The sequence below is a fragment of the Cadophora gregata genome, assembly GCF_030347475.1.
Source record: "Cadophora gregata isolate MNR1 chromosome Unknown scaffold_5, whole genome shotgun sequence".
NCBI lineage: Eukaryota > Fungi > Ascomycota > Leotiomycetes > Helotiales > Ploettnerulaceae > Cadophora > Cadophora gregata.
In genome coordinates this window covers 2,724,469-2,737,053 of record NW_026695928.1, presented here as the reverse complement: position 1 = coordinate 2,737,053, position 12,585 = coordinate 2,724,469, and the positions used below count along the sequence as shown (strand labels likewise).

The following is a 12,585-nucleotide window of genomic DNA, read 5'->3' as shown; positions in this document are numbered from 1 at the left end:
ATAGATCCCAAGAGAAGAGGACAGCGTGAATTTCTTGTCCTTCTCTTACCCAAACACAACAAAGACTCTCAAGTATCCCATAGCATACCCAGAATGAGAATAAACCGGAAAGTTTTCACACATATATCGGACGGCCCAAGTTTTCTCATATTGAACACAGCATCGAGTTCCATGTGTACGATATCCCCTCGACTAGGTACCGAAAACACGCTTTTCCATGGTACAGCGCTGAAGCGAGGCGCTAAGACTGCCTGGATAACAATGGAACGCAGTATTCAAGTTTCAGTGTTGTTCGCTTAATTACAGGGTCTTGCTATAGGCTATGCACTCCTTATGAAAAGTGTGTTGAGTACAGCAGTTGAAAGGATAGAATACTAGATGTAAGATTACAGTACGTAGATAAAGTGAGGAAGGAGTGAAGTACGCCCGAGATCGTAGATGTGACCACATACTTCTATTTCCTCTTGCTCACCTCACAAACAGGATCTAGATCTAGATCTTAGCTCGAGCCATTGAATACCCTTCCTTTAGAAATCAAGGGAATCTACTGAAAAAGATCATTCAGGGAAATCTCTGTTTCCCTAGGCCTAGGGTTCGGCTATCCCCTCAACTGCCGAAAACACACTTTTCCAGGGCACGGCGCTGAAGCGAGGCGCTAATGCTGCCTGGACGACTACGAATTTCAGCGTTCTTCGCTTACCTTAATTACAGGGTCTCGCTACAGGTGTGTTTGATACGGCAGTTGAGGGGATAGGATAGGATTGACAGCAACACCCAACAATCCATGATTCAAAACTTGCTGAACAGGAATAGGAAACTGATATCAATAAGGTGGTTCTGATTACAATTTTACAAACAGAATCGCGATAACTGGATTCAGGTTGATTAGATTCAATCATACAAAAGAGTGGGAACATCTCCTCCTCCTCCTCCTGCAAGGCCCAAAGGTATGTCAACAGATAACCCCATCTCAGGTCGTAAGACACCGGCGCCTACCTGACTCAATTACCTAGATGGCATACCACTAACAACACCATGGAATACATATAAACGACAGACACATCCTTCCCTACGCCTCATTCATGTCGCACCATATCTTCTGCTCCATGTTCGCTATGGTCATGGTTCAAAGATTCATGCCTAAAGACCAAAACCCAGTAGATAGCAGATATGACTATAATACCCGCAAACACAACAGAAGTCCAATTCATATAGATAGCCGTAACAGGCAGGTAGAGCGGGAACGTAAGCATGACACCCATAAAAAGCGACCACAGCAGCGCCACGCCGAAAATGGCGTCTCCCCACCACCCACCCAACTTGAACCACCTATCAGGATTAAAAGTCTTCCTCCCCTGGTACAGTGCCAAAGCGAAAGTAGTAATGAGCGAAGAAAGGATACAGACAATTGCCGCGCCCAGGAGAGCGTTCATAGCTGTCAACGAGCCAATGCTGATAGCTCCCAAGCAGAGCGAGAGGAAGCTGATCCACAGCAGGGCGTGTACGGGGAGACTGTCCTTGGATGAGAGCTTTGACATGATGCCGTGTAGAGGTAGAGCCTTCTCGCGGCTAAAAGACCAGTAGAGGCGCGAGGCGCGAGGCGCGAGGCGCTGATGAGGCAGGAGCAGCCTGCGACACCGATACAGACGATGATGAGGACCGTTCCGACAATCGCCAAGGCTTCCGAGCGGTATGCATTCAGCAGGAGCTGGAGATACGGCTGTTCGCCGATTGGTGCAAGTAAACTCTCCGGGTCGACATTGCAGAACTCGTAGACCAGGATCATCGGGATAGTGGTGAAGAAGCTCATGAGGAATGATCCGAGGATTACTTGGGGGACTTGCTTGGTGGGGTTTTCTAGTTCGTCCGTCAAGTGAGTTGCGTTGTCGAAGCCACCCAGGCAGGAAAAGGCCGGTAGCAGCGCAATGAAAAAGGTGGCTTCGTCCGGCAAGCCAGACGCGTTGACAAACTCGATAAAGACGGAGTGCGGATCCTGCTTCGGAGAAGCACGTACCAGAAGGCTGACGAACAGGAACAGGGCGGTTACATTGATGAGGATAACGACTCCCATCAGTAAAGGAGGCATCACTTTGAAGATGCGCGGGAGATTAAGGATCAGGAAGACGGTGCCGATTGGGGTGGGTAGCTTCGATCGAAGCCATGATGATCTGTGCAGGATACAGGATGGCGGAAGTACAGATGAAGAACCATCCGGCAGTGGTCAACCAGCCTGTACAATATCCAATGATCCCCGCATAGCGAGGGGTGGCAAGGGCTTTATCCAGTGCGCAGGGCCTGCGTTGGTATGCATCATCAGCCTACTGTAACACAGAACAGAACAGAACGCAAAGAATCAACGAACCTGAGGAATGTGGCATGGCAGATGCTATTTCACATACAGCCAGACAGACGAAGAGTTGAAAGACGCCTCTCAAGATGAAGCCCCAGAAGTAAGCTGGCGAACCACCCAGTCCGATCACGAGGGATAGATAGAATCCGATGGCAATGGGCGCGGAGGTCAAGGAGTACTAGACGCCGATCGCTGCAAACAGATTGAAATGCACCTTAGGTACGAGCTGTCCATTGGCGACCGACTCGATGTTGGTCAAGTGGTGATCGCCGTTCTTGTTGTTGTCGGAGGTACTCTCCGTCCCAGAAACATACTTGGAGTCCATCTTGGAATGATGGTCCATCGTGTGATAATTTGGCAGTATGATAGTTGACGATCAGGAGAGAGAAGTCTGGTGAGAGATAGGTTGGTGAGGTGAGAGCTGTCCTGATATGAAGTTGCTGAACAGATGCTTTAACACTTTGATATACAAGCATGCATCGAGCAACCCGTGATACCTGACCGCGACTTGGCGCTCCCCAGTTTCCCCAGACGGGGCTGATAACTTATCAACGGGAGTGGGACTGGGACTGGGCCTGGGACTGATAATACGGCGCTTAGATTGAATGCAGCGGAGGGCCGATCGAGACTTGGTAGATACGGCAGGAATGCTCATAGCACACTAGAGACGTCTAGACCCAAGACCCCGCGTGCGGCGACAGCAAGGGAGTTTGCCACCAGCAGCGCCACTATTCCGTGCGTAGGTGGGTAATTTACAGAGCAAAAGAGAATACAGGCATGACAGTGCCATAATGTGGTCCGGGTGCTAGCAGTCTCGTGGGCATTGCATTAGGTACCTATCGTCGTGGCTAACAAGTTGATGGTGTTCCCGGTTTCTTGGTTTCCCGTCCCTTGTCACTTGTCTGGATATGTCCCCTGTCCCCTGTCTCTTGTCCAAGGTCCCCTGAATAATGCGGGGTAGGTGGTCAACGATCCGTATACACGACTCTTGTGCTGTTCTATCATCAATCTAAGCGCTGGTCCTATTCCATGAGTAATCTAAGCGCCGGCTGAAGTTGCTTCAGCTTACCTAAGGTAGATTTAGGTAGGTGCTCTACTCTACTCTCCACTGGCCTTGACAAGGACGCTTCTCCTGCACTGTGCGGTTGGCCTTGGAACCCGGATCTGCTACTGCACATCTGGCGTCTGTGGAGTGAGTGCGTGCGTGCCGTGAACTGCCCAGGTATGTAATCTAGGCGCTGTGCAGCACGCTACTGACCTTCGTGCTGTACTGTGCTGGGCATACATAGTATGTAGGTAAGGTTGTCATTCTCATGCGCTCCTTGATGACTTGACTTGACTGACTCAACTCCAATTCGCGCACCTCAAATCACACCATTAATTCCCAATCCAGAATCATCTCAATAAACAAGTATCTATTTAATTGATAGGTAGATGGGTTATCGTTCCTCATCCAGGGGATCGGAGACAGGGGCAGCGAGAGCCCCACTCATTACCACCTTAGCATTCCTTTGTTTATTTACCCCTTGTAAGTAATATCTTAGCCGGGCTTGCGGTTCTCTGTCCGCGCTGCAATCCAGAGAGAACGCTAGTTTGGCAACAAAACATACAGACTCTCACAGTGTTCTCCGATTCATTAACCAGTTCCAACAGGATGTAGAACTTCCGACCGAGAAGCACTCATATCGCGTTATATGATTGGGGTTCACGGCAGTTTTAAAAGCAGCGAGCACCGTACTCAAACCCTCTTCGACATAACATCTCGATATCATAATACGATTTCGGCCAGTATATCGCCCTTCCAGCTCCCAACACAATGTCCAAGTCAGAGTCAGAGTCGGAGCAAATATCAATCTCCCTCCTCGGACTCGGCGTAATGGGCACATCCCTCGCCCGCTGCCTCCTCCAGAACGGGATCCAACCCACCCTCTGGAACCGGACCCCCCAACCGCACCTCGCAGCTCCTCTCCCAAGGCGCAAAAGTAGCCACCTCACCAAGGGACTGCATCGCCGCAAGCCAGATCGTGATCTTCTGCGTCATCGACCCCGAAGCCTTCAAGGACATCTGGACGCACATAGACGATCCAAACTGCGGCGACAGTGGAGCAGCAGAAAAACATCCTGAAACTCTGTCCTCGTGGTACTCCGCTCGTAGGAAAGGCTATAGAGATGCTGCAGTGGATCTGGAATAGTGCGGATGATGTTTATGGTTTGGATGGACTGGCGAAAGTAAACAAGGATCTTGATATGAATATTTTCTTTGGGTAGTTAATGCTAAGATCTAGGGATATCTGATGTTCAAACACCAGCGTCGCTCTGGTCTTGCTATGCGTCTTTGCGTACTTCAGAGCGCACATCGTGATTTACAAGGATCGGGGACTATCTTGTCACGTGAGCCTTCCGGGCCTTTTCTTTCGGACGTGAACGTCCACAACAGCAACAAGCTGAGTGGACATACGAGTTCTACCCGCAATTCGGAGAAACTTGTTCTTGTCGCCCCCCAAAGGCGAAGTTACATTGAAGTATATACAATCTACTTTACCCTATCCAGCTTCCACGCACCGGCTGCAACTTCTGAAAGATCTGCTCCGGATCGTACTTCGCGGCAACATCTCGGAAGAACTCCCTGGTACTCTCCCCAAAAGAAGCAATCACATCCTGCTCCTGATTCGCATAATTCATTTACTTGAACCCACAGCCTTTCCCGCACTGCCTCGCAAGATCCTCAATACTATTTCCCAACCCTCTCAGAATCCCCGTGACTTCCTCGTCGTCACTCTCCTTGTCCCACGTCCCGGTGAGAAGTATGAGTGTCAGCGGTATGTCGGGCCCTTCCAGCCCATATAGATCTCCCAGCCCTTCCTCACGCGAAGCTCTGTTCCGCATCGCGGGGGTGATGTGATTGACGTCGAACGCGGTTTGGAATCTGGAGGAGTGCGGCTCGGTGGTCTGCACCCAGAGATCGAGAGCGGATCTCAAGAGAAGGATATCGTACTCCATGGTAAGCGTCCAGTACGCGTTCCGCCTGTTGCGAGTATTCGTCATCTCTGCCATTTCCAGCGCTAAATTGCTGTAGTCTGCAAGACGGAGGGTGTTGCCTATGCTGGGCAACTGTCGGATCCTGTCGTATATTGGCGGGTCTGCTTGTGGCTCTGGGTACCCCATGAACTGAACAGCGGACAAAATGCCGTCCCTGCGAAAGAAGTCGACTATCATGTGCACTTTGCCGTCGTCAACTAGTTCGCGCGTGTACTGGTCGTAAGCCTCGAACAAGGCGTCGAAGTGGTCTGAATGCACCGCGTTATAACCCCCCACATTCCTGTGTATGGAAATATATTTAGAACAAGGTTCGTGACAATACCGAAATTGTGAGCACCGCCCCGTAAAGCCTTGAAGAGATCGGGATGTGAGACACGGTCAGCAGTGATGAGCTCGCCGCTTGCCAATACTATATCGACAGATAGCAAATTGTCAATACCCCAGCCGTGCTGATTAGCCTAGTAAGAGTTACCTCCTGCATGGAAAGAAAAAAATGGTCAATACTGCGCTGCTTTTTGAGGGAAGATAAGAAGAAGAGTAGTCCAACGTACCACCAAAGATAAACCCAGGTACACCAACCCCAAAGTCCCGTCCACCCACAGCAGTCCTCCCATGTTTCTCCAGCTCCACAAATAAAGGCCCCCAGCGCACCCCAGGACCAACCGCCACAGACTGAAGATCCTCTGCCATCGTGATGTGATCAATCTTACCCAGATCAAACTGGAATCCATTTCTTTTACTGGAACCGTTCGAGTTCGAAGAATGCCCACCGCCTTCGATTGCAAATGGGCATCGCGCCCGTGCTACTTCCACGATAGCGGCTTGTACCTGTGCAGGAGTTTCAGGCTGGAAAAAACACGCTGGAGTTTTCTCTTGTTGTCTGGTATTCCAGAACGAGCCCTGAGCTTCGGCGAAGGCAGGGAACGCCGCTGTCAGAACTTGAGTAGGATAGAGTGCAGCGACGGCATCGCGCTAAGTACTTGTGTCAGTCTGTTCTGCAAGACTGGCGTCGAGAATAAGTAACATGGAAGAACCCTTACAGCCTTGCTTGTGGGAGTCGTCGATGTCTGTAGAAATTTCCCAGCTGCACCAAGCCTCCCGCTGTATCAATTCCAATTTCCTTCATCTTTTCGGGAACATAGAACACAAAATGAGCGACAGATCTTCGAAATTTCGAAAATGTATTCTGTTTTGTGGTTGTGTTGTCAGGCCGTGAGAGAGGACAAAACCACTCACTGCCCCGTGGTTATTGACAAGAAGTCTGTTTGGGATATGGTCGAAACACGATATTATCGGGGCATGTGGTGCTTAAATCAAATAGCTAAGTTAATTGCAGCGGAAGATTCACGGCACTTCGCCGCACATAAGGTAGCCCGATGGAAACAGACGGGGTGTACCTTACTATCCTCCTAACTGCCATGCGGAAGACACACTTTTGTACAGGGCGGCCGGCAAGTCAGTAGACTAGCCCTGTAGTACAGGCCATCTCCAGAATCTTAGCGCCTCGATTTACTGTAGTTCTGTGCCCTCTCGGCCCTGTAAAAGTGGGTTTCTGGCAGTCAAGGGGACAGGTGTGCGAGGGTAGGTACAGTACCTTAAGAGCAGCGCAGGGATGCCCTCCTATCCCTGTCTATCTATCTTGCCGCCCAGGCAATGGTGGAGGTTACAGAACGTCCACCTTCCTGAGTAGTGACACTACTGCGCTACGGCCACGAGCTGTCAGTGTATTCTACTTAGGTACTGTAGTAAGTAAACGTACTGCATCTAAGCGCCATGCATGCTGTGTAGGTACCTACGCATGCGGCCCCGCAAAACCGCGGCCAAGTTGACATCTAGGCCCCTGCCACCACTGCGGAGATTCTAGGCCCAAGAGATGGATGCTAGTCTTCGAGAATGCTGAGTCGCTGACACCAAGACTTCTCGAGGCTTTTGGTATTCGTGAATCGCCCACCTGCAGCTTTGTATTTCGCACCACGGTAATTAGGTTTTGTTGGCATAGCAAAGGGGGTGGGCGGCGGGCAACTTACGAAGTTACTGTAATTTACTAGCATCATGGAGTTGAGGCGCTACCCCTGCAATCTAGGCGCCCTCCCGTTCCCCGTCCTCCACCCTCGGGACCCCAGGACCCTAGGACCCCATTCCAGCCACATCCCTGTCCCAACGTTAAATCATCACTAGCTCTGAGTAGCAGCTGCTTTTACGATATCAAAGGTACCTAAGGTAGGTAGTTCTCCTCACCCACCCTTACTCTGTAGGTAAATATACCAAAGTCACATCACGTTATCCCATGTTCCCTTTTTAAAACATCTCGAAATCCTTCCGTTTCAAGTCTAATTAATAAATTGAGCCGCTGTAAAGTTTGTGGTTAGGACAGGGGGGTACTGGACCTAGTCCTACCATTTCACTGGACTATACGTTGACATTGGTCTATCTAGCAATCTTGCGAGCTGCAGCTCATCGAACCAAGTTAAGTTTGTGATCAGGATATTATTGCAATCAAGAAACATTCAACAATATGGCGGCGACCAGCCTGCATTTGCAGCAGCAGCATCATTATCAGATTCATCATCATCATCAGAGCAATGGGATCGGTTCCCCTGAAGGCAGAAACACTGTACGTTTATGCTTATAATTATCGTACGGATAGATATAGAATCACACACAGCTAATAATTGTCTCCTCACGCAAGATGGATCTTCTTCTCGCCGCCTCGCCTCAGCGCACCCTCCTGCGCGGCACGCCACAATACTAAGAAGCAAGAAAGTCCTTCTGGGCTCAAGACCAAGCTCAATGCACTCCCTACTGCATCTGTCAACCCACCAGCGCCATAGAGGTATCCAAGATCGTGCGCATCCTACGGAAAACAGGGTGTCCATTTGCGATCAAGAGCGGAGGCCATGGACGGTGTGAAGGGGAGTCGTCGATTTCTCAAGGGGTGCTGATCGATCTGAAGCGGCTGGACAAAGTACAGCTTTCGGACGATAGGACGCTTTGTAACGTTGGGCCGGGGAATAGTTGGGGAGATGTCTTTCCGAACTTGGATTCACAGGGGTTGACGGTCGTTGGGTGGAGAGCCTCGACGGTTGGCGTGGGAGGGTTTGTGATTTCTGGTATGAGATGAGGTCCTTTCAAAGTGATTCAATATGTTTTGCTAATCACAGCTCAGGCGGTATATCTTTCTTCTCAAACCGCCATGGATGGGCATTAGACAACATGGAATCTTTCGAGGTCGTGCTCGCTAATGGAACGATCGTCCGCGCGAATGAAGCCAGCTATCCCGAGCTTTTCAAAGCCCTTAGAGGTGGTGGTGCCAATTTCGGAATCGTCACAGAGCTGGCGCTGAGCGTCCATTCCTACCATGGTATGTGGGGTGGTGGTATCAACTACGATTGGCAACACGGCGACGCACTGATCGATGCCTTCCTAGCCTATGGAGAGGACAACGTCAACAATGTAGACGCCTCTGTCATTCTCGGGCTGATCAACTACGAGGGTCAATGGGTCTGGCACGCAGACATCGAGCACCTCGATGCCTCAGAACCGCCTCCGCACTAGCCCCTACGGAAATTCCTCGACATCCCAGCACTCTCCATTGGCGCAGGTCCCACCAGCCAGATGGAGCGGACCGATAGCATCGCCAGCCACTACTTCCCCGGATCTTCCAACGGCTACTGGACATTCTGCACACAAGTCGACAAGCGACTCATCAAGATCTTCATGGAAACCTGGCGCGACGAGATCCAACCTCTCCTCCACATCGAAGGCATAGATCGCGCCGCCCTAGCAGACATCAACTTCGTGATGCAGAATATCATCGATGCTATGAGTCGGAGGGGCGGCAACGCGCTCGGTCTCGCTGGGAAGGGACCGTTCCTCTTGTACCTGTGTGAGACGTACTGGATGGATCGCGAGCAGAGCCCTCACATATGGGAGGCGCTGCGAGCTACGGCTGATAGGACGAAGGAGGAGGCTGAGCGGCTGGGGCTGTATCATAGCTACATCTACCTGAATTATGCCAACCCGTACCAAGATGTTTATACTAGCTATGGAGCTGGAGCAAAGGCGTTCTTGAAATCGGTGAGTAAGAAGCATGATCCGGAAAGGTTCTTCCAGAGGCAGAGAGGAGCGGGTTGGAATCTTCATGGCGATCTTGTTTCAACGACAGGGGTCGATCCAGCCCATGGTGTGGTTCTTAAAGGGAAATTTTGAGAGGGTTTGTTCTTGATTATACTCGTACGGAAGGACCTGTTGATAGACAAAGACTAGATTTTGATCGCGGAACATGTATTTCGAGGAAGCAGATGAGCCATGATATCATGAAGATTGTTCGTTATATCGTGTGATGAACTTCGACATTCGAACATCTTGAATGATACAATTTTGTCGAAAGCGCTTGTCAAACAGGGGAGCAATAAGACTGGGAATTCTTCAATCAGGTAAAGCATGTAATAGAATCATCAGTGCAGATCAAGGATGAGCAACAAATAGAATCATGTTATTTGAGTTAGAAAGCCTACAAGAAAACGAAAAGAAGTACCGGAACCCCTAGAACGTCAGAAACTTGTATCTGTATCACGTACCTTTTGCTGCTTCCGAAGATGGAGAACCTGTTTGCTATCAGGAGTCAGGACTGAAATAACACTTAGAAGAGCCTACTCATTCACCTTGGTACGAATACCGTCGTCTTTTCCCCTGATGACTTGGGTTATTGTAAGCTCTACCTCAGTCTTCAGCGTATCGTTACAAGGATGTACAGCATTTTCTAAAGTCACAAAGCTCCCTTATCAAGACTTCCCGAATATGTAGCTTTTGTGAAATGTACACACATCTGAATCTTAGTGCTAATTCACCCTAATAGGTATAGAAATTGCAGTGCTAGGTTCTGTGTGGAGGGTGAGGGGATGTTGTGATATTAGCGAGGAGAAGCTAGAAAAGATTCGCATGGGTGCGGGTGTGTTATTTATTCATGCTCTGGTAGGGAGCGAGAGGTGAAGAGAAGAAATATTTCAACACTTAATGTGGAAGTGGCGAAAGCGAAAAAAGGTGAGGAGAGAAGGTGAATAAAACCGCGTCTCACAATCCCATCCGCTAAGCAAGCAACTAAAGCGGAAAGTTGGAATAAAAGTATAAATACCTCCCTCTGATCATCACTATGCGAGCAGAGAGGCCACAAGACCAAGTCGAGAGCCTCCATGATGAGTAGGAAACGGCGTCGCCGCACGATGAAAACGGATACTGCCCTAATTATTCTCAAAATACTCACCCAAATCTGTAAAATTGCCTGTTGGCTTCTCAAATATTCTTCCAAATCTTAGTCCTCACTTCTGGTCAGGCTGACCACCTGAAGCGAATCTAGCGAGATGACAACAACCAGCACCTCTCAAACAACGACAGCAAAACCGCACTTGACAACATTACCTCCCTTTACAAAAAAAAACTATTCTTGAAACTTTGAAAAGCGTATCTACAAATACAGTTTAAGCATCATGAACCATCATTTCTTGTCTTCCTCGAATTCGTCTTTTGCCTTCCAGATTCTACTGCAAACTTAGACTTGAGGTCTTGAAACCAAAGACGATCGGCAGAGTGTACGTAACTAACCTTCGTTTGAGAGAAAGTCCACTTAAATAGAGTGAACGCAATGCTTATCATTTGATTAGGAACTGTACTTTGTGATAAACGAAGGCACTCTCCTGGTCTTCTTGAGATGATTCATTTTTACGGGAAGAACAGACTATCCAGCTAATTATCCTCTGGCTCTCATATGTCAGAGGATACGCAGAAAAGACAAAATTCACTTGACGTTTGAAGTGAATTTAACCCCGTCATCAAAAAAAAGTCAATATAGCAATGCCAAACCACAAGTTCCCTACGACACCAAGATAGCATCTCAGATACCCGACTTCCTCACAAGCTATGCAAGCAGGACCACAAATCCAAGCTCCATGAAAGATAGGCTCAAGTGTTGCTAGAAAACTATGATGAGCTTCAAGAGCTGGGAGAGTAGTGAGGTATTTATACCCGTACCCCCTTCCCCATCCAGAGCCAAGCTTCGAAGCAAAGTCACCTACCTCACCTCACCCGTACCATCCCTCTCCACATACCACAGAACATTCACTAACAAGTCCACCCCTCGTCCCCGTCTCCGTCCCCTCCCCCTCTCACTTCCAATACAAGCACTCCGCTCCAAAAGAAGCGCTCCACTCCAATTATCTTATATCCCCATCCCCAATCCCATTCCCATCCCCATTCCCATTCCCCACTTCGCACCTACCTCAAACCAGCACTCCTCGAAGAAGAAAGAGAGAAGGAGAGGGAGAGAAAAGAAATTGAGAAATCTCAAATCTCCTCCAATCAGGCCATATCCTATCCTATCCTACTAGCTCACCTCCTCACCCACCACCTCTGACCCCCCTTCTTAAGCGAGCGACGAGCGGCAGAATCAGCATCAGAACTGTCAAATGAATGAATGAATGAATAAATAAAACTTTCTTGTTCTGTTACATGTAATCTTATGTCGAGTGGAGTAAGCTCTCCTGACTTCTAACTCTAACTCTCTAGGACTTGCACCCGTACCTGGTTGTGTGGGAGTTCAGGATTTACTCGAGGTGTTTGGTGTTTGGTGCGAGATACAGATACGGTACGGAGACGGATATATCCCCCCTCACAGAAAAGGAGAGTGACCTTCGCACACGAAAAAAAATATACAACAAACAACGTGTGGGATAGCGGCAAGCACTTAATTGTACAACCACAACCACAAGCAAAAAAGATAACAAGAAAGAAGGAGAAGAAAAAAAGAGACAAAACAACCATCAATCACCTCCTTCTCCACCCCATCCCAAATCAAACTTTGCTTGACCACCTACTCTCTCTCCTAGTTGGATCCAAACATAAACAAGTAGATAAAGTCAGGCAGGTCACTAACCTCACTTACCTAGATCGGTGCGCGGTACAACTAATCAAGTCACAAAGAAATATCCCAACATCAAAACTTCTTAACTACTAACTTTTAATATTGCATTGCATTGCATGTGTCTTGTATTTTGTACCGCAACATGCATTTACGAACGCGCGCCACCCAGGTAAAGTACACGCGCCACGCAACGCACGCAGTCAACCAAGTAGCAGCAGCCGCGCCGCAACCTCGAAGCAGAGAAAAAAAAGATCTATCTAACTTTCCTTTCCTTTTTCCT

At 49.0% G+C, this 12,585-nt stretch overlaps 5 protein-coding genes across 5 annotated transcripts; 1 reads left to right on the top strand and 4 right to left on the bottom strand.

The window, feature by feature from the left end:
• Nucleotides 1–831: 831 nt before the first annotated feature.
• Nucleotides 832–2,258, bottom strand: ONS95_011669 (uncharacterized protein). Its single transcript, XM_058505297.1, has one exon. The coding sequence runs from the start codon at nt 2,084–2,086 to the stop codon at nt 1,439–1,441; it is 648 nt and encodes a 215-aa protein (XP_058359854.1). The 5' UTR covers nt 2,087–2,258; the 3' UTR covers nt 832–1,438.
• Nucleotides 2,259–2,528: 270 nt separating this feature from the next.
• ONS95_011668 (uncharacterized protein) lies at nt 2,529–2,693 on the bottom strand (the record flags this gene model as incomplete). Its single annotated transcript, XM_058505296.1, has 1 exon — nt 2,529–2,693. One exon carries the CDS (start codon nt 2,691–2,693, stop codon nt 2,529–2,531), a length of 165 nt encoding a protein of 54 aa, XP_058359853.1.
• Nucleotides 2,694–5,032: 2,339 nt separating this feature from the next.
• ONS95_011667 (uncharacterized protein) lies at nt 5,033–5,566 on the bottom strand (the record flags this gene model as incomplete). The annotated part of the gene is made up of 1 exon (XM_058505295.1): nt 5,033–5,566. The coding sequence occupies one exon, from the start codon at nt 5,564–5,566 to the stop codon at nt 5,033–5,035; it is 534 nt and encodes a 177-aa protein (XP_058359852.1).
• A 281-nt stretch (nt 5,567–5,847) lies between these two features.
• Nucleotides 5,848–6,079, bottom strand: ONS95_011666 (uncharacterized protein; the record flags this gene model as incomplete). The annotated part of the gene is made up of 2 exons (XM_058505294.1): nt 5,848–5,864; nt 5,941–6,079. The coding sequence occupies 2 exons, from the start codon at nt 6,077–6,079 to the stop codon at nt 5,848–5,850; spliced, it is 156 nt and encodes a 51-aa protein (XP_058359851.1).
• A 2,925-nt stretch (nt 6,080–9,004) lies between these two features.
• On the top strand, nt 9,005–9,598 carry ONS95_011665 (uncharacterized protein; the record flags this gene model as incomplete). Its single annotated transcript, XM_058505293.1, has 1 exon — nt 9,005–9,598. The coding sequence occupies one exon, from the start codon at nt 9,005–9,007 to the stop codon at nt 9,596–9,598; it is 594 nt and encodes a 197-aa protein (XP_058359850.1).
• Nucleotides 9,599–12,585: the final 2,987 nt, after the last annotated feature.

What these genes read in the sequence shown, in the direction of transcription:
- ONS95_011669 (XM_058505297.1), bottom strand. Translation starts at nt 2,086, where the DNA reads ATGCCTCCTTTACTGATGGGAGTCGTTATCCTCATCAATGTAACCGCC.